The 25232-nt window shown below is 34.7% G+C and overlaps 2 protein-coding genes across 3 annotated transcripts; both read right to left on the reverse strand.

The window, feature by feature from the left end:
* Window positions 1-1440: 1440 nt before the first annotated feature.
* LOC126768036 (fatty-acid amide hydrolase 2-B-like) lies at window positions 1441-7916 on the reverse strand. Of its 2 annotated transcripts, none has more exons than XM_050485900.1 (6): window positions 7523-7916; window positions 2996-3218; window positions 2715-2932; window positions 2374-2664; window positions 1906-2298; window positions 1441-1841 (listed from the first exon to the last, which is right to left on the reverse strand). In XM_050485900.1, exons 1-6 carry the CDS (start codon window positions 7694-7696, stop codon window positions 1545-1547), a joined length of 1596 nt encoding a protein of 531 aa, XP_050341857.1. In that variant the 5' UTR covers window positions 7697-7916; the 3' UTR covers window positions 1441-1544. The 2 variants fall into 2 exon arrangements, with proteins under 2 accessions (XP_050341857.1, XP_050341858.1); XM_050485901.1 differs by lacking the exon at window positions 7523-7916 and adding an exon at window positions 7422-7516.
* A 4458-nt stretch (window positions 7917-12374) lies between these two features.
* LOC126768034 (fatty-acid amide hydrolase 2-like) lies at window positions 12375-24037 on the reverse strand. Its single transcript, XM_050485896.1, has 8 exons — window positions 24007-24037; window positions 19408-19625; window positions 19127-19349; window positions 15421-15638; window positions 15057-15347; window positions 14867-14992; window positions 13176-13439; window positions 12375-13094 (listed from the first exon to the last, which is right to left on the reverse strand). Exons 1-8 carry the CDS (start codon window positions 24020-24022, stop codon window positions 12804-12806), a joined length of 1647 nt encoding a protein of 548 aa, XP_050341853.1. The 5' UTR covers window positions 24023-24037; the 3' UTR covers window positions 12375-12803.
* Window positions 24038-25232: the final 1195 nt, after the last annotated feature.

The following is a 25232-nucleotide window of genomic DNA, read 5'->3' on the forward strand; positions in this document are numbered from 1 at the left end:
AATGCTTGCCTTTCATCGGCCTTTTCAGTTAAGGAAACAAAAAAGTCCGGGGGGCCACATCTGGGCTGTAGGGCTGTTCACAATAGAGACGGTATGAGCCGGGGTGTTGTCGTGGTGCAACTTTCAATCGGCTGCGATGTCTTGTCGGACCCGATTGACCCGTCGTTTTGAGTCTCTTGAATACTTCCACGTAAAATTTGGCGTTGTCGGTGTTTGTCTAGAAGTAATAAATTCATGGTGGACGATGCCTTTGATGTCAAAAAAGACAATAAGCGTGTGCCATTCAGAAAATTGTACTCCAAAAAAGCCTGGTGCCACCGAAACACATCACTTCTTGCTAAAGCAACATCTGGGCAAGCCTGCTTGATCATATCAAACGTCTCTGTCGCAGATTTACCGAAACTCACAGAAACACGTCGCGCGAAAATGTTAGTCCTGAACCCCCAGGTGCTAGGAGACAACTGACCAGCCGCTCGTTCGTTAGCTAAAAACGCCCTCTACCGAATCCAGTCGGTGCGCGCACGCTCAGAAGTACAGTCGCAGCGGAAGAAAATCTGTCCTATTACTTTCCGGACAAACCCTGTATATACATTATATGTAAGTTATCTGACTTTTCCATCTGGGTGTTAAAACCTTAATGTATCTAGTTGATAGTATAAATACGGCCGGATTAGGAATGTGAAAGCACCGGGGTCGGGATTTGTGTGGGTCGTCTTCTTTGAGGCCGTAATTATAATGACTTTATTGAAATATTACTTGGCAATTTATTTTAGCATGCTCGTTGATTATATAATCAGATGTCTTATTTCATTAATAATACAGTAATCAATACTTTAATGGGTTTAGGATATATCACACTATATATGTATATTGAAATGCACCAATCAAATGAGCAATGGCTCAAAGAAAAGCTTTCGTAAGAAATTAATCCCTATCTGAAAGTTGTACTATCGATGCCTGAAAAACAAGAGAGCGAATAATGACTTCTCCTACTTGGACTGATTTACAGTCGCGAATCTACGACTTAAAAATCACCTCTCTTGGATTTCATGCACATTCAAAAAATTAAATTAAAACTCTTGATAATCTAATGTTCAGTTCAGTTTATTTGAAAACTACAGGTATATGCTACAGTGGCCAGATACCTGCGGTTACAACAAACGAGCAGCTTCTTCGGGAGATAGTGACGTGTGCGGAATTTCAAATCGATATCGCAAAAAGTGAGGGATTAGTTCACGTCTATATGACGGACAGACATCGACTCAGCTCAATCATGCTGATGATAGTAGTAATACAAATATCGTGGCAAACTTAATATATATTAAGGGTATAATGATAACATCAAATGTGTCGAATAATATATTAAGCATTAACATTTAAATCAAGTGACTTCCGCAAAAGAAAATGTTACGTTAGCCCTGAAAATATACAAAAATGTACTTATTGCTGTTTAAGTATAAATAAGAACGGACTTGCTATCCAATTTATTAATTAATATAATTATATACAATTTCATAAAAAACTATCAAATCAACAACATTCGTCTATTTTAATGGTTCAAGCTCGTGTGGTGTTGGGATAACCCAACCACCGTATGCCGCTTCTAATTCACCCGCAATTTGAAAGCATAGCTTATCTTTGTAGGGCGCTGCGACCACTTGAAAGCCGACCGGCAAGCCGTTATCATCATGCCCCATGGGTATATGAGTAGTCGGAAAGCCAAGTATATTAAATATCATACAATAATCGACATTACTAAGAAACAATATCGAAGAATTATGATGGATTGCAGGTACAGGAAATGTAGGGAAAAAGAATACGCCATTATTGCCGAGCATTTTCTAAAAAAGAAGAAAATTATAAGTAATGTTAAAAGGCAATATTAGGAAATATTAATAGACTTACAGCAAATTTAGTTTTCAGCACCTCAGCTTCAGCTTTGTATTTCAATATACTTTCCGTGCTCATTGTGGCGTTAAAACGTCTTATGGACTCAAAGTATAAAGCGTCTCTGGTGTATTCCGATTTGCCTAATATTGCTTTACCCATTTCAGTTAAAAATTCATTTAAATTTTTTTTGTTTGAAGTGTTGATTAAATAAGGAAAGTCTTCTAAGAGTACCAAACTGCCGAGCGATATTTCGAGTGAGTTTCTGAAATCGCTCATGGATGCCCGTTCAACTTCACAACCACGACTCTTTAAGTACTTTAAAGCAGTCAAAATAGAAAGTGCCATTTCTGCTTCGGGCGATTTATGTAAAACACCATTAAGACCATCAAATCCAAGTGCGTAAAAAATCTGTGAGAAATTAGAAATTGACTGACTTTTGTTTCCCAAGTAATGCTTATCATAGTATACTGTACAATATTCTACCTTAATATCTTTTGTTTCAACCGGTGTTAGTAGGTCTAGTTTTTCAGCATTTTTACCGGCCATAATTTGCGTTAGTACGCCTAAGTCACGACCAAATCGTGTGATTGGACCCAATTGAAGATACTCAAGGCAAACTTTATCTTTGGAGTCTGGAAAATGTCCTTCTATCGAAGTAACGCCGCCTGTGGGTTTATGACCGAAGACGCCATTGAATAAACTCGGGAATCGTATGGAGCCAGCAATATCGGAAGCAACACCAAACAAGCTTGCGCCCGCGCCATTCAGAGCACCCTATATAAAAAAAAGTGCATTAAAGATATTTTTTTTTGCTAATTACATACTTCTCCACCGGATGATCCACCTGCTGTACGTTTATTGTCATATGGATTTAAGCAACGTTTCTGTGTTGCCGGATTTGTTTCCATACTAAAGCAGTATTCCGGTGTTATGGAAACCAATAATGGTATGCCCCCAGCCGCAACCACATTGTTCACCACTTCACCATTCGCGGAGCTTATCAGATGAGCGCGTTGACGGCTACCAACACGGATTGGCATGCCTAAGCAATTTTTATTATCGTTAAAATCACAACAGATAAGATTCTTTACTAATATGTTGTTACCTTTCAATCCACATGATTCCTTTACCGTAAATGGTATACCCAATAAGGTATAGCGTCTAAAAAGTGCTGGTAATTGTTCGTCCGTGGCTTTTGCGATTAGTCCATCAGCTCGCTCTGCATCTTCCAGCGCGCCTTCGAAACGATCTTGCACTATTGCATTGATATGAGGATTTACCTCTTTGATACGTTCTATGTAAGCTTTCACCAGATCTACAGATTTTAACTGAAAAGTTGGTAAGTCAGTTCAATGACGTGTCGTTTAATTAAAGTGGTTCAAGTAAGTTGATATAATAATCGAAAATATAGTCCCACCTCGAACAGTGTGCAATGTTAAGAAGGACAAAATTGCTATTTACACGTGGATAATGCGTTATTTAACAGAGATATGACAGACAGTTTTATTAGCTGCTCTGGAACGTATAAGGGGTCGGTCATATTTTGAATCTTTACGTCAGGGCATGAACATGAAAGCAAATAGGTGACTACAGTCCTTTCAAATAGACGTTATTCGGTCAAATGCTAAAGATACTTATCACTACATTGTTTTACAAATTTCTCTACAGTTCGAGTGTTCTGCCCCTACACAACATCGAGAAAGTATACAGGTAGCTATTAGATCATCCCTCTGATTTGCTTCAAAACTTACACTGAAGACGGAAATTACAAAAGTACGGAGATTTTGTATATAAATAAGATATGTATAATATAATTCTATGTGTTTTTTCGATTTCTGTTTTGCTACCTACTTCAATCTCACATATAATTATTGAAAAATAGTATATACTCCATAGTGTTACAAGCATTGGATGCTCGAAAATATGTACATATAATAGGTACATATGGACCAAATGAAATATTGGTCCGGTTTTTCCCATTTTAGGCATGCTGGTATAGCTGTGGTTATAAAAAATATTTTCCCCGAATTTCAATACTGGGCCTTACAGATTAACTCATATGTTTGGTAAAATTCAGCCATTTGCACTGGAGTCAACATATTTGGTGTTTGAGTCCTTGAAAGGTTATAGACCGATTTCAACAATTTTCAAGCGTAAGATGAAATAGCTTAAGCGCACTATTTGAGCAAAGTTTTAAGAATCAGATCGAATTTAAAAGTTTGTTATATGAGAAGTAGGCGTGTTTGTCATCTTATTTGCAAAGTATATAAGAGGAGTTTTTCTTTTTATATGTTTAGGTGATACAAGCTCTTAGGTGAACAAAACTATTATTCTTTGTAGCAAGATGTTACAAGAGTATAAAAATAATATTTTTTCGATTATATAATATTACATCTTCTCATGCTATAATTTGTAAATGGGTAAATTGTGTAATAACCACGATTTAATATCATAAAAAAACGAGAGAGGGATAAATATATAAATTAACTCAAAAATTGATGTAATGAAATATCTCAATAAAATCATGTGATAATATTCTGTTTAGTATATATATATATACTATATATATGTATATATGTGGTATTCCTAAGTGCCACAAACCAGCTTTCGCCTGTCTCTAGCCATTGCATATCGAATACATTGATTCTACAATAGATGTTTCATAATAAAACAAGATAATTTAATAAATCTAAAAAGACCTTTGTCCAATATTTGCTTTATTCCAATAGTAAATAATATTAAACGCTTAGTATCGTAAAAAAAAACTACAGTAGTGAAACTTTCAGACGGCAGCAGGCACATGCCTTTAATTTTTTAAATTATAGGGGTATGTAATACCACAATAATAATACTTAGCACCTGCGTACTAGTTCTATTGTGCAATTAAATTATTTTACAGACAAAAAAGCCTCGGGTAATTATAATTATTTACATACACGTCATGGCAGTCTGTTACTGTATTAATACATGCATAAATGGGGTAAGGAACTGTATAGATCAAGGTTGATAAGTTTAGATACCAAAGGCAAAATAATAGTAGCATGTAACTCATTGGAAAAGGAAGTGAATACATACATCAATAGGAAAGGAAAAACAATTATGGGTTAGAGGGTATTTGAGTTGGGTGTTTACAGAAAATATCTACAAATTTCGTATTTACATTACTTTCACATAGCCTCAAAATGTATGTATGGAAAAAATTCAAATAATGAAGTTTTTGGTTTTTTTATCTTATACAAAAAGTGTTTTTTTTTTACGAAATTTGTGGAAAACTAACCTTTTTATGTCACGAACACAAAGTAATTTTTTGGATTCTTTCTTCTTATTTCAACTTAATATCGAAGAAGAACTCTAAAATCATTTAAAATAATCGGATGGTGGTGACCTGCTGTTTTACACCTGCTACTTACTTTATCAATTCGTTTCAGCCCATTACTAGTTTTTTTTTAATTTATACCTTTTTCAAAGTCCCTAAGTCCTTTCGTCCTGTTTTGGTAGTGTTATTCATATTTCAAGTGTCTTGAATTCTTCTAGTACCGTGTCGTTATTGTTTAAGCTAGTATTTATTTTAGAGGAGATAACTTGTTTTTTCTTCATTATTGGTTATGGTTTTTAGGCCAATAATGTCTGAGATAATCCAATAGAATATTGTACCTAAAGGAATTAGTTTCGCTATTTATACAGTTTTTTCAAAAATTTGACTAAAAACGTAAAGTCTAAAATGAGTTTTCTTGCCTAATATTGTCTGAGCAATGGATGAACATCAAGAGTGTTTACAAATAAAATAAAACCAAGACCGTGTGAGTGTTATAAAGATTTCTCAGTTTTAAGTGATCTCGAGAGTGGTTGACACAATTTTGAAGAATATTTAAAAAAATTGTAATTTCACAGTTTATTAAAATCAGTTTTGCGAAACATTCTACTTATAAGGTTAGGATTTTCATGCATAGTATTTGACAGATCACGTGGGATTTCAGACATGGTGTCAAAGTAATGCTTTGACATTTCATCATGAATGTTTAACAGCGTGTTTTTGGTTATCTATTTGGTACAGGCTTTGGGATCACCTTTATTGTGACAGGCAATTTTTATGTTCAATATGTGCTTCCTTATTATTACAAGGGTCCGATCTTAAACAAAATTGTATTTGCATTTCACAGTTTTGGATACAATCTGACTCTCTAAGTTTTGCGAAATCGATATTATTTAAATCTACTTATACTTAAGGTAATCTACAGGAAAGTATGTGGTTGTCCAATGTTATCTTTGATATAGCTTTTTCATTCACTTTCTTTGAACTAAACTGTGTTCTAGCTCTGTAAATATTGAAATCATTATTTATTGAACGAAACCATATAAAGTCGAAAAAGTTGCCCAAAATTGGACTTTCCGAATAACTAAACACTAAATTCAAAAAAATATATCTAACGTTTCAAATAAAACCGATGAGATTTTGCAAATTTTGTAATTTGGTACTTAAAAAAACGCAGGTAATCTACAGGAAAAGGGTATATGTGTGTTCACTTTCTTTGAAAAATTAGCTCTGTAAAATGGAACATGTAAAACTAAATTAAAATATAGAACTGTAATTTGGCACAGGGAACGCACTAGCAAGGGTATATGTGTGTTAAAAAATTGGAAAAATGGACATGTAAACGCCCTTTAATTGTGTTAATGTACATATCTCCGAAACAACTAAAGCAACAATAACCAAATCGAAATCGTATCATAACCCCGCTTACTCTCTATATAGAGGTACTGTTAAAACTTATTAAAAGCGCGATAAATCAATAACATTAAATTTTATCGCCGAGATGGATTGAAACGTCTCTATGAGGGTGAGGGTAAAAGATAGACAATGACCGTGGCACCGCTCATTTTTAGGTGAAAATACATACTCACTCGACCGATTTCAACGAAGTTAAGTATTTAACATTCTTCTATCATTGCTATGTCACAGTGTAAAAACGGGTGAACTCGGTCTACAACCACGCCTTCTTCCCAAATAACACAATTTTAAATTCCATTTGATTTTTTCACTTTCTGTTATTCAAATTAAAAAGCAATTAATAAAGCAAGATACAAATTTACACGAATAATGCCTTTGAAGTGTGCCATCGTATGACCACAAATTATCCAAATCCAGCAAAAAGTTTTCAAGCCAAAAAATGTCGATCAATATGTATGGTAGGAGTATATAATTGAAATTCATTGATAATCCTTTCCCAATAATAGTATGTGTGTCTGTCAAATATTGTTTGAATCGGTTCAATAATTCTCTTAGCTCCCATTTACTTAATGTAAAGATGTGCGAACTTCCGGGTGAACATCTAAATCTTATACAAGAAAATTTTCAAATTTATTGTAATATTTTCTTTTTTTCCTGTGGACAAATTCCACGTGAACCCTCATTTTGGAAAATATATAAGTATATTCGGTTATTATTTTATTATAAGTTTATAATATTACACACTTATAACATTTTGCTTAAACTGCCACAATCCACAACAGTACAAATTTCGATCACTCACATTTATAACGAATATTTTCTTTGACACTACGGATATATGTAGATTCTGCTCTAACAATACTAACATTCAAACTTAGACTGTTCGAAAGAGTTTTTGTTTACCTTTCGCTGTCGCATCAGTTTTATCACTTCCACTAATGGAAATGTTACCAACTGGTTGCGAATAGGCGGTATGGTGGATGGACCTTTGCGCGCCAATAAAAGGTTCAAGAGCGGATAAATCACAATTGAGATCAGTTTTAAAAAACATTGTAATAAACGCAGTAGGAACTCCATTTTTAATGAATTTTATTTATATACATATGTATTTATCACATGTGTGTTTCTGTACACTTAGTAACCAACGCCAAGTGCGGCCAACACAAAATATGAAGCAACAAAAATATGCTAATGAATGAAAAATAGAGAGAAAGAACGCAACACCGAAATTGTGAAGTATTTTTAGTCGCGCGCGTTTACTACGTCTACGAATGAATGAGCGAAGCCTACTGAACGCAAGACCCCAATTGGAATTCACAACAGGCGCGTCGCTACAATAATGTCAACGTGTGAGATACTCAGCAAGCGAGTAATTGTATCAGAGTGCATGGATTAGGGTTGTAATCTGACATTTGAGAAGAAAATTTCAAAGAAAAATTTTATGATATGTTTTGGTGTTTACTTTTTCATAAGCTTGGTAATTTTTTATTGTACGTTTACGTATTTTTAGTAAAAAAAAATTAAATAGCTTGCATAAAAGTTATGAAAAATACTAAAAACAACAGTTTGTATGTACATCTATGAAATAGAAAAGATATAAATATTGTTCACTATATAAAACTTCTTTTCTTCTTTGATTTTGCAACTTTTATTCAAGGCAAATATGAACCCAAAGGCTTTTCAACTATCTGTGAAATTTAATCGACGGTTTGCTCGATTTTGTTGCTTTGCGTTTTGATTCTACTTTGTATGTGTATTAAGACAGCGTTTTGAAGTTTCAGAAAAGCGTTTTGTGCCTAGTGTCTACAGCATTTATTTTTCTTCATCTGGCACTTCTTTAAAAAGAACACTTATAATACTCGTATACACCTGTAGACCCATTCTTGTGTTAAACTTTAGAGTTTTTTTGAAAAAAAAATGAATATCCCTAATGCACATACATTATCACATTCAAGTGATAAGATTGTCGACACAGTAAAGTAAAGCTTTTAGAGAGCACATTCGAACGAACTTAGAAGTTTAAATAAAACATCGTTGCGATGAACTTGAAAATGAGCGAAAGTGAAAACAGCGCCGGCATTAGCTTAAGCGATCGTAATACATACATACATACGTAAAATTAGGTGCTCATATTTCTTGCCCGTTTAATAGCAATTCCAACTTACAACGTTGCTACGGTAAATTTTTTTTACTAAATTATACATTTATTTGAGATATTTCAGAATAGCTGTGATTCTCCAAACGTTGGAGAGTGTCTAATCGCACAAAAAACTGGTATAAATGTAATTCTGAAGATCATTTCGCATTCTATTTATGACTTTACATATATTTTGAAAAATATTGTTGCCCAGGTAGAGCTTGGGAGGCGTTTTGTTGGTTAACTCTTCTGGTCTATAGTCTGCGAGTTAAGTTCTATTATTTTGGCATGAAATTGTTTTCTAAATACAGTTTTTCTGTTTAGGCTATCAGTCTTCCTATTTGCTGCTTTTCTACATTTTTAAATTTAAACATACTAAACAGTATTAAACAGTTTGATATTCATAAATTAATATACTATGCATAATATATGGTCCCTAATCTACGGATTCGTCAAAAATGCAGCGGGTGGATAAGATTGTGGGTATAATAAACTTAAGAAATTATAGAACCTGCAATAAAAATAACAAACCAGAAATGAAAAAAAAACTGAAAATAGATTAATAAAAGCAGTGTTGTAATGAATTTAGAAATAAATAATAGCTATATTGACACCAACATGTCCGTATGCACCCATGAGAGTATCTAAAATTCTTATTAGCGCCCTAATAATTTTAGGTAGATAAGATATCTTATAATATGGTCTCGAAGTAATACAGCATTAAATTGTTATTTATTTTTCGTTAGCATATGTTTTTATTCGAGACCGTCAATTCAGTGGAATTCTTCAACATTATTTAAGGAATATTTTCTGTCTCTACAACAATAATTTTGGTTCGATTCTTCTTCTGACTCAACTGAAAAGTTTCATTTTTAGAAGTAAAATAGATTCAGGCTTTTCTACTTTACAAGTAAATCAAATTTCAGGTGCCGCAACGTTCAGAAAGTTGGAAAAAACCCTCGGTGATGATTGCTTATCGCGAGGAATTGTTTTTGATTGGTATAAATTATTCAAAAAGGGTCGAGAAGGCGTTGCCGATTAACCACGTCCCAAGCAGCAATCAACATCAACTGATGATCAACACTACCATAATATAAATAAATTGGTGCTTGAGGTTCGACGAGTAACAATCAGAGATCTTACTGGCATCGTTGGAATATCGGAAAGAAGCAAAAGGCGATACATTTAAAATGAATCAGTGTCACTCTAACAACCTTAGCGATCAGGCAGCCATATCAGAAGTCCACAACTTTGTTTGCGATTTAGACTCTCAAATAATAACCTCCGAACAGACATTTTCAACAAATAGCTCTGCGATCTCCTCAATTATCACAAATCTTAAATCATCTAAATTGCCAGGATTAGATAATCTACAAAATCTATGCATCAAAGCCCTGCCTCGAAGTGGATTGAAGTATCTTACAAGAATTATAAACGAATGTCTTCGTTTATGCTATTTTCCATCCCAGTGGAGGCTTCCAAAAGTTATATCAATATTAAAGCCCAACAAACCTGCAGAATGCCCAACGTCATATCGCCCAATAAGTTTTTTGTCATCAGTAAATAAAATCTTTGAAAAAGTTGTAAAAGAAAGTCTGTCGAGCTTCATGTAAGACAATGAAATGCTCCCGCCAGTGCATTTTGGTTTCCGGCATGAACATAATACCTTACAACCATTGCTTAGAATAAAAAGAATCATAAAGACAACTTTTACAAACTCTAAATCCACTGGTATGATTTTACTAGATATCAAAGCTGCATTCAACTATACTTGGCACAACCGGATCTTGTACAAAATGATGCTCTTGAAATTTCCCTTAGTTTATATTAAAATTATATTTAAAAATTTTTTTGACCAACCGATCATTAACAGTCCACATGGGCGAAGCGCAGTCTCGCAAAATTGACATCAGTACTTGTTTGAATTATAACATCAAACTGTTTGATTTGTAAGATCAAACTTTTGAACTCCAAAAAGATTATTTATTCCTTACCTCTGGTGGGGGGAAATAAAATGACCTTCATTGAGTGAGAAATATTTCATTCTGATTTTATTGTTAATATTGTCCACCTTATATACTATTTTAAGTCTTACTTATCTAGTTAAATATATGTGTATATGTTTATATGTATTGCAGCATATTGTTTATCGCTGCTTGACATGGGGTTATTTTTGATACATTTTAATACATGTGTGTGTGTGTCTAAGGCACTTGAGATTTTTGATGAAGAATACGGATACAATGACCACCATAAGGGTTGTTTTTCTGTATTGTATTCTTATTATATATTTTTTCTTTTATTTTGCTGCATTGCATGTACATATATATTATTTGAACATATTGCCGAGGGAAAGAAATTATTATTGAAAATTAGTGGACTGAATATGTTTTTATGATCTTAAGTATTACAAATTTCTTAACTTATCTTATTTAAGAAAATAAACATGTTCAATTTTGAACAATACTGGTTGTCCCCAAGGTTCGTGTCTGTCTCCATTGTTGTATAACAGTTTTACTTCTGATTTCCCACCTCTAAGTAAGAGCACAGCTTCTATTTTCGCGTAAGACTCACCCAAAACTCTGACCTTCAAGGACCACGTGCTTTACATAATTAAAAAAATTAACAAACTAATACGGTCGTTATACCCATTTATAAACAGAAGATCAGAACTTAGTGTAACCAACAAAATGTATCTATTCAGTTCTATTTTACAGGCTGTGGTTTTTTATGGGGCACCAGTATGGGCCGATATCTCGAACTAACATATCTACAAACTTCAAGTGGCGCTAAATAAAATATTAAAAATAATTTTCAACCTACCATGGCATTTTTCTACCTCGGAGTTACATGACGGAGCTAATGTTGAATTAGTCGCAGATAGATTGTCCCGACTAAATAGAAGGTTTAACGATCGTTGTGGGCATTCCACGCACTCTCATATTAATGAATTAATTAATTAATTGATGATGAAAAATAAATTTTTAGTTATAAAGTATAGTATAATAGTATATATCATATCTCATTCTAAACTAATTTTTAAGTAGAAAAGGCAAATTTGCCTGTACTCTTAACTTAAATATATTAGTCGCTGTAAATACATATATTATAAGAAAAAGTGAAATAAATTTGAATTTTGTATTTTGTAAGAGATCTATATAAGTACATTTTTTTTTATTCGTAAAGTTTTGTCACTTCAATAAAAATACTTTAGGCACAGACAAATGATGGCCCACTTGCTTGAAAATGCAATACTACTTTTCAACTATTGAGGTCCTTGGTTTTGCATTTAGGCTTGTTTCGGGCTTAAAAGTGAATTTTCGGAACTAGTATTTTTTGTTATAATATAGTAAAAAAAAATTAGAAGACTTCCGATTATCCACTTTAAAGTACATTTTCTATAATATTTGAATTGTTTCTCGCAGAACATTAACGATCTTATAAACAAAGACACCACGGTTGCATTACTGGTACTTGCTAAATCATTGGCCACCAAACGAAAGACAAGCAACGCTGCGTAATAATATTCTAAAATCGAGAATTTCGGGACTTTTGTTTTGCTGAATTTTATGTGTGTTTGTGTACTTACTTAACCCAAAATATTCAGAAAAAATCGAATATGTAATTACTTAATTTATTTTTAAAACAATGTGTTTTTTAAGTTTTATAAAATATTTGCGCTATAAAACATTTCAGTAATTGTTACTAAATTTCATTAAAAAATTTACTATTACAACCTGTAAGAGTGAGCGTTCGAAGACATTTGATATCAAATCAAATTTGAAGCCCATTAAATAAACATTTCCACTTACTGTATGTTATATCTAATAATGTAAAGAGAAGAGCTTTCCAACAGAACATTAACAGTTAGTGAGTAAGACCATTAATCATAACTAAAAAGCGAAAAAGAGAAAGAGTTATAGAGCTTAATCCCAAACTAAGTACATGAGTGCACAGAACCCAAAGCTTCTGCCGTATTGGTAACTGTGTAAAGCTTTATGAATTTAAACTAGAACTACATTGAAAGCTTTAAAAAGCTAATAAAATTCATGTTTTTATATCATGCTGCAGCGGTGGCACCCAACCGCCGAAAGCACCCTCCAGTTCTGCGGCAATCTGTAGACATAATTTGTCTTGATACGGCGCAGCGACAACTTGAAAGCCAATCGGTAAGCCTCTATGATCCAAACCCATTGGCACATGAGTGGCGGGGAAACCCAGTATGTTGAACATGAGCATTAGATCCACGCCCACCAAGTTCAACGTGCTTGTATAGAAGCCAAATGCGGAGGTGGGAAATGTGGGTAAAATAAGTACGCCATTGTCACCGAGCATTTTCTGCCAAAAAAAAAATTATAATAAATATATAAGTAGTTGTCACATAATATGGTATTAAACTTTTTTTATCAACGGACTTACCACTAACTCTTCTTTCAGCGCTTCTCTTTCGGTACGAAAATCTGCTGCTTGCTCATCATTTAGGTAAATTTTCTTCGTTCTTATCCATTCCATTATTACAGCGTCACGATTGTGTACAGATAGTCCAAAAAGCGATAAAATCAGCTGCCAAATAAGTTTACTTACTTCTGGCTTGGCTTCTTTGGTTATGCTCGGTATACCTTTCAGTTCGGCGAGAGCGCTTAAACCAATTTCTCTGGCGTGCACGAATTTTTCCAATTTAATCTATATATTTTCGTTAATATATATTAGAGAAAGAGAAGATTATGATTTTATTGATGTCACAGAACATAAGTTAGAATAAGCAAAGGCTGTAGAGACTTATATGGGAGCTAAAATGGCATATTTGTATGTTTTTATTGATTTCAAAATTTTGGATTTGCCTGTACTAAATATGTTCTGAGGGGATAGAGAAATGTGTAGATGTTCACGCTTGTTCTAGGGAAGTTCTCTGATCGCCATTCACTTGGGAGTGGCCAGAAACGATTCTTTTACAAATGGCCCAAGCAGCTCATGTCTCCCGTTCTTAGACCAAGTATTCTATGGGTAGCCAAAAGTCATTCTTTTGAAGGCGAGCTAAAGTGCGAAGGCGAATCATACCTTTCAGGGTTGTGAGCTGGATTTGGGACTCGCCACGTAGAAAAACTCCTTTAATGAAAAGATCAAAACAGCCTCGGATGAGAGACCCCTCTTTTGATGACGAACACTACAAACCTCGGTCCCTTAATTGGGAAAGTTCCGCTACCCAGCTGGTTGATGTCCTCCTAAGAGTAAGAGTTGGGACAAGGACGGAAACGATTAGGTCCTTATGGCATTTACTACAGTGGCAATACAAATGAGTGCAAATTTGGTGTGTGATTAGTGGTGGGAGAGAGACTCCGTCGCCGAGTCCTGTCATTCACCCCGGTGGATGAACGTCTAGCCACAATCCTCATCAAAGCGAAGTTCTTTAACATATCGCTGATGGAAGAGAAGGATGATGTGACCAAAGATGCCTTTTATGAGCGCTTGGAGTGAACTTATGAGAGCTGCCTCCGCCACGATGTCGAAATCGTGCTTAGCGAATTTAACGCCAGGGTGGGCAAAGAAGGTATCTTTGGCACAACCGTCGGTAAATTCAGCCTCCTTGAGGAAACATCCCCAAATGGGTTTAGGCTGATCGACTTCGCCAGGGCCCGAAATATGGTTTCCGGATCGAAAAGCCACCAACGAGATTGATCATGTTGTGTTGAACGGAAGACACGTCTCAGTCTTTTAGATATGCGTACGCTAAGAGGTCCTAAAATTGACCAGGACCACTATCTTGTTGGTTTTCGATAAAGACAAAAGAACAGCTGGTACGATGAGGAGTGCTCCGTCGCAATGGAGAGAAAACAGACTGCCTCCTTGCAATGACCACAGCTCGTGCGGGATGGGATAGACAGCGAGAGTTGAAGAGGAAAGCGAGACGCATTTGTAAGAGAGAGACCAAAATGCGTGAGTATGAATGGCCTGACAAGCTGGCCGGCGACTAACAGAATGTTTCAAGACCGAAACATTATTTACCAAAAATAAAGTTGGCTTCATTAAAATGTTATAACCTCTTATTTTCCTTCCTATCACTAGCAATATATATCTTAAAGGAAGAAGCTTATACAAATGAAATTTCTTGCCTGCTCGGTGGTAAGTCCACCTTTTTGGAAACATTTCACCGCTCTGGTTATGGCTAATTGAATGTCGAAATCAGTTGGCTGGTGCATGAATGCTGCAAAACCCTCAAAACCGTAGGCATAGTAAATCTGTAAAGGAAATTTATATATCTATTTTTTTATTATTCAAATATTTCATCATTCATATCCATACCTTTATGTTCTTCAATTGGATTGGTTCGTCAAACTTCAATTTCTTTACATCTTCACCAGCCATTACTTGCATTAGTATGGGTAAATCCTTAGCAAATCGTGTTATTGGTCCTGAGGCTAAATACTGTGCAAAAGTCGGATCGTCGCTATATGGAAAGCTACCCTTAATGGAAAGCAAACCGCCAGTCGGTTTATGCCCAAATACACCACAAAACATTGAGGGCAAACGAATAGAGCCTCCGATATCCGAACCAAATCCGAAGACTGAAGCACCTGCGCCATTTAAAGCGCCCTATAGGCAATAGATTGAAAACATTATCTGCTGTATTTGAAGAACAGCAAAAATTAGCTGTTAAATATATTACCTCTCCTCCAGATGAACCCCCAGACACTCTGTTGAGATCATATGGATTACGACACTTTCCATACATTTTGGAGTTCGTTTCGTAGCTCATACAGAACTCGGGATTTGCTGAAACCAAAAGCGGTATACAACCCGCTGATCTAAGGCGCTCAACGATTTCATTATCACGTTCGCATTTCAAATTCTTTCGATAAATGTTGCCCACAACAAACGATAGGCCTATGAATATAGACATAAATAAAGTTAAGAGATAAAGATAGAGCAATATTTTTCATGCTTTCTGAATTTTCAGAGAAAAATCATTAATTAGTCACTAAAAGACTGGTTTGATACCAAATTTAATCTAGAAACAGATAATTAGTGAGCACTGTTTTTAAACCCCTTAAAAAAATTAAAACAAAAATTTAAGAATGCCATGTATTTGAGCGAATATTCTACAACGTTTTTGCTACACACTGATAGTCTACTATTGGATATTATTCTTACTATAATGGGGATTGTAAGATTTTATGATTTACAACATTCATTCCTTATGTCATAATTCAGTTGGAAATATTCGAAGCTAATAAAAGTAAATCTATCCAGACTAAGAACATATTTGATACATACATAGTGAACTTTCTAACAAAATTTTAAGCAATATTTCGGTAAAATTTTCTTATAATCCATCATATTTCCATCATCCTGAAATATTACATTGATATTGAAAGAGAATAACACACCCACATCCACAAAACGTTTCACGGATCCTTAGGATTTGGAAGTTAATAACTTCTAAAATACTACAATATATTTGGTAAATTCCATGTCTCAGTAACTATAAAGCCTTATAAAAAGAAACTCATTATTTTTCCAATGGGTGTCTTTAGTAATCTGTATATAACGTGGTACTATCATGAGCAAAAACTAGTTAGACTCGTAACTTCATTTGATAATTGTTAATGTATTCTTCAAAATCTATGTCGGCCGGCTTAAAGTAATCACCCTGGCCACAAAATCACTTCTGCCAATGTTTTTTCTAACTTCTCGAAATACTCGTAGTTGTTGAAAGCAAAGATCCAAGGCTTCTCGCCAAACTGACTGTTAATCATCGATTCTTATGCAATCGCTTCTTTATTTTATTGACGTGTTGATCATAAGTTGATGTTGATGGCCGTCCTGAGCGTGGTACGTCGGCAACGCGTTCTGAACCCTAAACACTAATGATTATTATACTCTCGCAACAATGTTGCTAACGAGAGTATTATAGTTTTGTTCACATAACGGTTGTTTGTAAGTCCTAAAACTAAAAGAGTCAGATATAGGGTTATATATACCAAAGTGATCAGGGCGACGAGTAGAGTCGAAATCCGGATGTCTGTCTGTCCGTCCGTCCGTCTGTCCGTCCGTCCGTGCAAGCTGTAACTTGAGTAAAAAATGAGATATCATGATGAAACTTGGTACACGTATTCCTTGGCTCCATAAGAAGGTTAAGTTCGAAGATGGGCAAAATCTGCCCACTGCCACGCCCACAAAATGGCGGAAACCGAAAACCTATAAAGTGTCATAACTAAGCCATAAATAAAGATATTAAAGTGAAATTTGGCACAAAGGATCGCATTAGGGAGGGGCATATTTGGACGCAATTGTTTTGGAAAAGTGGGCGTGGCCCCGCCCCCTACTAAGTTTTTTGTACATATCTCGGAAACTACTATAGCTATGTCAACCAAACTCTACAGAGTCGTTTTTTTCAGGTATTTCCATATACAGTTCAAAAATGGAAGAAATCGGATAATAACCACGCCCACCTCCCATACAAATTATGTTGAAAATCACTAAAAGTGCGTTAACCGACTAACCAAAAACGTCAGAAACACTAAATTTTACGGAAGAAATGGTAAAAGGAAGCTGCACCCAGGCTTTTTTTAAAAATTGAAAATGGGCGTGGCGCCGCCCACTTATGGACCAAGAACCATATCTCGGGAACTACTTAACCGATTTCAATGAAATTCGGTATGTAATATTTTCTTAACACCCTGATGACATGTACGAAATACGGGTGAAATCGGTTCACAACCACGCCTTCTTCCAATATAAAGCTATTTTGAATTCCATCTGATGCCTTCTCTGTATAATACGAGTATAAACATTAGGAACCAATGATGATAGCGGAATAAAACTTTACAAAAATACGGTATTTGAAAAATATTTAAATGACGGATAATGAAATTTCGATTATCACTTTACCATGCGAGAGTATAAAATGTTCGGTGACACCCGAACTTAGCCCTTCCTGACTTGTTTTTAGATAACATTTGGCAAAGATGTCACTGATTGTCATACCAATTACCAAAAAAAAAAAAAAAAAAAAACAAGTAAGGAATGACTAACTTTAGGTGCAACTGAACATTTTATACTCTTGCAACTAGCAAGAATCAAAACCAGGTAAATAATTTGAGGTGTAAAACCAATCAAATAGACTAAGGTCAGGCGGTCGTTAGGCCAACTTTTCGCTCAAATTCATCTATTTTAGGCACAAAGATACACTCATAATTTTTCATTGGGATAACTCACATATTGACCGATCAATAGCTCAGAATTTAAACATAAGGCATCCAGCCTTAAACAAGAAGTAAAGAGTAAACAAGAAGTTTGATGTGTGAACCGAATTTCCGGCGGCAAATCGCTGGTCATTTAAATCGACAGTGGTCGTGGCTGACTCGCTATGAGCTGACGCAATGGTTAGGAAGATTTTGCTACGAGCCAGTTCTTTGCCAATACAAAAGAGCATTTCTATGAGATTACCTTCAAAAATGACAACAAGTTATCGAACAAAACGGTATATATTTGACCGGAACCGGATCATTTCAACTACGTTAACAAAAATCTTCAATTTAAAGCAAACTATTTCCTTTTGCTACACCTTACACTAAAAAACTTCAAACTGTACTCGATATTTTAATTTCCATCAGACGATTTTACTTTACAATAGATAAATCAAACATTAGATAGAGATCTACGTTATCTCGTACATGAATATGAAATCCTGCAGCTTGTAGCAGATTTTGATGAATTTATGGTATTACATTTTGGTAAATATTTTAGATACATTTTTTGAAAAACTTAAGTGAATTTCTTATACTGGAAATGAGTAATTTTGACTCATTTAACCATGATATATTTTTTCCTACCGTAATTTGATCAAATTTAGCGTGTAACCTATGGTTTTCTAGTCTAGAATCATGAAGATAATATTAGCTTCGAATGGCGAAGTAAATTACATTTATATTCTGTCAGCATAATCGTTTCTCTGCATGATCATTATAATACAAGTACATGTTATAATGATAAAACATGCTAATACAAACAGCGGGTTCACATAGCGATGATGTTAACGCTTTTAAGGTCCAAAATATTTGTTCTAATAGTACAATAAATAAAATGACTAACGATGTACGAAAATGCTTAAGGAATGCAAAATTTAAAAAAAATCCCCGACGAAGGTTACAGAGTTGTCAGAGTTCCTCTCTGGCCGACCGCTGAATGAAATATTAAAGGTGACCTTAAATGTCATTTCGGAAATAAGGAAATGTATGAGTAGTTTTTATTGCTTTATGAATCATTGTAAAAACTTAATGGATTGCGTCAAAAACGTAATAAAAGCGTCTAAAAGCTTTTCATGTCATTAGAAAGTTCAATAATCACGTCGTTTACAATATACAGCTCACCTTTCACCCCGGCCGACTCTTTTACTGTAAACGGTATACCCAACAAGGGGTAGCGTCTGAAGAGTGCGATTAACTGCTCATCATTGGCTTTGGCAATTAAACCATCCGCATGTGCTGCTTCCTTCAGCGCTTGCTCGAAGCGATCGTCAAGAACGGCATTTAAACTTCCATTCACCGTCTGTATCCGCGCGATGTACGCTTGCACCAGTTGCTGGGCGGTGATCTGCGAAGAACTTTATTAATAAATAGGATTTTTTATGAATATATAAAAGCCTTGGTACCTTTTTTTGTCGCAGCTCCACAACTAATTCGCCAACAGACTTTAGCAGCAGCGCATCTTGAATTGGTGGATAATCAGGCAGTCGACGCGGCAACAGCAAATTAACAAGCGTATTGACGATAAAGCATAATGCATTGCCAAGGGCAAAAACAAAACGCAATACGAAAAGCATTATATTGAATTCGGCATGCAAATGTGACCGACTGAGAAATTGTTCAACTATAAATATTATTGTTACCGAAATACATACTCAATATATACATATGTACAGCAAAGAGTGTTTTTTGGGAAGTATAGAAATTTTATTGAAAAAAACGGAGAGCAATGGATTCAATAAAAATGCCTTTGGATTTATTCTAAATTTTTTGGCAATTAGCTTTCGAATGTTTCGGTCATATATCTATCCCGTTTACATCTTAAGAATTTTCTACTAAGTTTTCGAACATAGCTGGTTTTAAGTTGTTAAAAACGCTGCAGTTTGCGCTGTCTCAGAAAAAGGTAGTCTAACGAAACTGAATCATATTTTCTAGATTACCGATTGCAGATCAATTTCTCGATTTTATAATATGAGAGTAAGTTGGACAATAGTCCGTACACGTAAATTTATACCGCCAAACAACACTCTTATATATGCCTTGATGATAATTCAGAAGTTTTCAATAAATTGGTAGAGCAAACTAAGTAAACACGCTTTTTAGATTATAAAAAAGTCTTTAATTATATCCTGAAAAGTTTGCCGAAATGTTTTCAGCACCCAAAAGAACGTCGAAGATCCAATAAAATATATAAACATAAATGCTGAGCATGACGAAAATATTCGATTTAGCCATGTCCGTCTGTCTGTCTGCATATAGGTACGCGAACTTGTCCCTCAATTTTGTAATATCGACCTAAAATTGTGCACACATTCGTTTGTTACCAATAAGATGCTCATTTGTCGGAACTTACCATATAGGAAGTTAGTTGTCATACTAATTGACCGACCGAACTCAAGTACTTGATGGGAATCTTTTGATTTAACAAAATATCTTCACGAAATGTATAAGGGAAGAGTGTTTCGCTTCTGTGAAGCTGACGTTAACGTTTTTTTTTTGTTTTTAACTGCATTATTTCTTTAATGTACCCTATTTTCCAGTTTAAGGGGGTATTCTACTCTAAAAGCATGAATTTCAAGTAATTTTTAAAGTGTCGTGAAAAAAGGCAGTTAATATTTTTACTATCCATTTTTTTATGGTGTTTTTATTGATATCATAAGAATACAGAAAAAAAACTTACAAAAAATTTTAAAAATTAAAATAATTAGTGGTCTGAAATAAAAATCAAAAGAAATTCTTAATCAGTAAGGATGCTGTTATAGTCCACGACGTTATTTCAGGGAACACGAAAAATTTTTTTTTTGAAAAATGGCGACTGCCTGAAAATAAAAATAATTTTTTACGCTTTTTTTGAAATTCCTGAATTTTTTTAAAATATTAAAAATAAAAATTTTGACACGATGCTGTTAAGATAAGGATAAAGGATCATGTAAAGAAGGTTCACACAAAATTTCAAGTAAATCGGTTGTATAGAACTTGAGATAATGTCGGTACCATGTGGAAAAAACTAGTTTCGAGAAAAACGCGTTTAAAAATTCGATACGGCCGAACCGGGCTAGGTACTGCGTCACTAAAGTAACTGTAGCTCTTAAAATAATTTTAATTTTTAAAAATCCTTGTTCTTAAGGGTCTAAACTTTAAATATATAAAAAAAAATTTGTTTCAAAATTCTAGAGTAGTATACCCCCTTAAACATGGAAGATTACTAAGATTTGTATTACAAAAACTAAACAAAATTAAAATATCTAAAAATTTTAAATAAATTTAAAAGCTTATTTTTTTAGTATATATTTGTTTTTAAGATATCGTTTTGAAATTTTGTGAGCTGCTCATTTTTCGGAACGGCCGATATCTATTTGAACGATCGGGATCAAATGCAATTTGACAAGACGATTTGGTATATATTTTTTTCTAAAGCAACAATGTGAACTTTCGAAGGAAAGCGAATGTTAACTATACTTGTATTAAAATGGACAACTTTCACATTTGATTAACATCCTCGAAGAAATTACGGTTAACTATAGCATATAGCTGCCATACAAAAAAAATGCACCTGTGCAATTTTATTTCTTGTTTTAATTTAAGATTCAATATTTTCTTACACTACTGCTTAAATTTTCATTGAGAACCAATTCGAAATGAAAATTCTTGCGATGCTGGTATAGTGGTTCTAACGGCCTACGATTATTGAGGATGAGTCATTTCCTCAATGCTTCTAAAATATCGTTGGTCCGACGGGTTTATTAAACTAATAGTTTTTTAGACATGTGGCTTACAGCGAGACAATACTTTTATCGAAGTTGGTTTTTTTGACCGATGTTACTTGATTTATACTCAGTTCGGTTTGTCAATTCATAATGAACAGGCTTGCTTCAAAACAACGTTAGCAAATCATGCAAATTTATTACCAAAATGATGGCACCGAAGAGTGCTTATGCCATCGCAAGATTGGTGCTGTGCTCATCCATTGGTTTGTGAGCTTACAAAATCCAACTTGCTCAAGAATTGAAGCCGAGCAACCATCAAGCGCGACGCACGTTCGCTGAATGAGCCCAAAAAGAGATGGCTACCGATCCCGATTTGCAAAAGAAACTTTTGCTCAGCGATGAAGCTTACTTTTAGTTGAAAGGGTATGTTAATAAACAAATTTGTCGCATTTGGAATGTCGACAATTGTTGAGACGTCGATTTAACACTACTGGGCAATTTTTTTTTTGGGTTAAAGTCGCTTGTGTACTCTGATAAGTCTGTGGTAACTCTAATCTACAAAGGTTTTGATTATAGAGAATCTAGACACCCATACACTTTGGTGTCTTCTTATAATAGCCACTGCTTTATAACTGAAAAGGATCCGAATTTTACCCGATTAATGACCTACATATCTTCTTTCGATGACCTCGTTTTGAGCCGATAAATAAATTTTCTAAAATAAAATCCCTAATCCCTAGATAATGAAAATATCTTCCGATATTCGTATAGATATCGATTACAGGAACAAAATGGGCTTACAATTTGTAGATCTACCAATTTTTTGGAGAGCATCAAGGTTCACACAATCAAGAGAAGCTCAGAGAATATATACTTTTAGGACTGGGAAAGGATCGTATGCCAAAAGTTAGGTGATATTTTGCTGAAGATTTTATACTTAATCTTGGTTATTTAACGATTGCCTGTAACATTTTACGAACAGGGCAGTCTGTCCATTTATGCACGCATAGGATAGCTGTTGAAAAATAAGGTTACTTCATAAAACTGATTCATGGGTTCCTAGACATTCTAGGCCACTATGTACTATCGATATAATTTAAGCAGTTAAACTACCCATTTGGCACTGAGGATCACACAGAACTTTAGCACAATCTCTCGAACACGGAACCACTTAGAAATTGGTAAATATTTTAAAAATTCACCATTTTTAAATTCTCATAACTTGCGAGATTACGCGGTTTCACTCTAATTTAATAAATTTTTACAGGCTAAATTTTAAAAACTATATATTTTGTGCATGAATGCTTGATAGTGTATACATATTAAATTTGTCATGAACATTTTATTAGCTGGAAGGAAACATACAAGGTGCGTTCTAAAGTAAACACTTTTTGAATCTAGCGCCCCCTGGTAGCGCGATCTATATGTCGACCGGTGCGTTAGAATCTGCTATCTTTATCAACTGTCCAGTGAGAATTTCATGACACTTCATAGATTGGAAGTGAATTTATTGCGTTTTAAGTGTCAGTATTTTTGTGTTATCCTTGCGAAAATGAGCTTCGAACAAAGAGCCAACATTAATTTTGTTTTAAAATTGGTAAAAATTTTACCGAAACGTCTCAATTGATGAAACAAGTTTATGGCGATGATTGCCTATCCCGTAGCAGAGTGCACAAGTGGTTTCAACGTTTTCAAAGTGGTCGTGAGGACATAAATGACGATCAACATGTGGTCCAATCAAAATCCGTATTCACCGGAAATTCCATCGAAACTGTGCGTGAATTCATCAAAAATCAGCCGAAATCATCATTGAAATTCATGGAAATGGAATTGAACATCTCCAAAACATCGATTTATCGCATTTTGACCGAACATTTGGGCTTTCGAAAGGTGTGTGCACGGTTTGTTCCGCACAAATTGACTGACGACTAAAAATTGCTCAGAAACATTCGAAGGACATCTTGTGACCGATTATTTGACCACAAATCACATTTTAACCATTAACCACTTTTCGTATTCACCTGATATGGCACCGTGCGACTTTTTTCTTTTCGGAAAGATGCATTTGCTCATGAAATGAAAGCGTTATGCAGACGTAGGGGCCATTCAAAAGGCTTGCACCGGCATACTGTCGGCCATACCGGCCAAATCGCTAAAACACTCGTTCGACATGCTTTTGGACCGTGCAAAAAGCTGTGTTGAAGCAGAGGGAGACTATTTTGAATAAAATAAATTGATTTTGCCGAAAAAATCATTTCTTCTGTTTTTTTTTTAAGTTCTGTTTACTTTGGAACACACCTTGTATGGCTGCCATACAAACGGAATGACCAAAATCATGTCTTTGTATGGAAAACTTTTTTATTTGACAGGATATCTTCATGAAACTTGAAATGGATTATTGCCCAATGTAACGGAGTAATCTCCGATGACACTTTGTAGTTCGGTCTACTATAGCTTAAAGCTGCCACACAAATGGACCGATTAAAATCAAGTTCTCGTATGAAATATTTTGTATTTGTGAAGGGTATTATAGTTTCGGCGCAATCAAATTTAACCAATTTTCTTTGTTTTTTAATGTACTTCACAATATTCCTTAATGCAAATGATTAATATGTTTGTTTTTTTTTATTTAATTGTTTTTGTTAATGCACATATTGAGCGAATAATTAATTCCACATTATCTAGCTATGCTTTAGAACTCTAATATAGCTAGGTTGTGCCGGTGTTATTGTATTTATTTTCCACACTAATTTTTCCACAATTTCTTTTGTGGTTTGCCAAAGTCACACTTTTCTCCTCATTTATCATGTTTTCTGTCATATGCATCATGCATTTACCGTATTTTATTCAGCGTAGACGATCTCCCACTATCAGCTAGCTATTGGTTTACTACCGAATATCCTCGATTTGATCACTAAGTCGATTACGATTTGTGTATTTCGCCCGTTTCGTTGTTGCTTTCACCTTCAGCACGCGTCCACTACTGAGGTGTAATCGATTAGCTTAGCCCCACTAGCACCAGCAAAACTCTTTAATCAAATGCCCGTATTTGCTTATCCGTTCCTACATGTGTATGTGTGCGCACCTTTACTCGGATTTAAGTGCTGGTACTTATAAATTTCGTATGATTACAATTACGCACACCCAGCTAAGCGCTCGGTTGATGTATTGCTTTTTGTTGTTTCAATTTTTTTTGCTGTTATTTGCGTTCTGAGACAAAGTTCAATTTAACTCACTCTTACCTTCAATGCATAATTTTTTTAAGTAGGGGAATCGTTTGCTTAAAATGATTTGCAATCACTAATATATTCCGCTATGCACTTGTGCAAATATATACATATGTATATTTTTGTATTACTATATACAGAGATATGTACATTTGTAAAATTCTATTTCATATTTTTATTGTTGTTATTCGGTTTCTAGGCTGATTGCGCGCCTTAAAGTGTTGCGATTTGACGAGACGGAATTTACTAGTGATTAATAGTGCATTGTTTAACCCCTTCGGAGACCAGAAGGCTTGC

Source organism: Bactrocera neohumeralis, chromosome 2 (genome assembly GCF_024586455.1).
Source record: "Bactrocera neohumeralis isolate Rockhampton chromosome 2, APGP_CSIRO_Bneo_wtdbg2-racon-allhic-juicebox.fasta_v2, whole genome shotgun sequence".
Classification (NCBI taxonomy): domain Eukaryota; kingdom Metazoa; phylum Arthropoda; class Insecta; order Diptera; family Tephritidae; genus Bactrocera; species Bactrocera neohumeralis.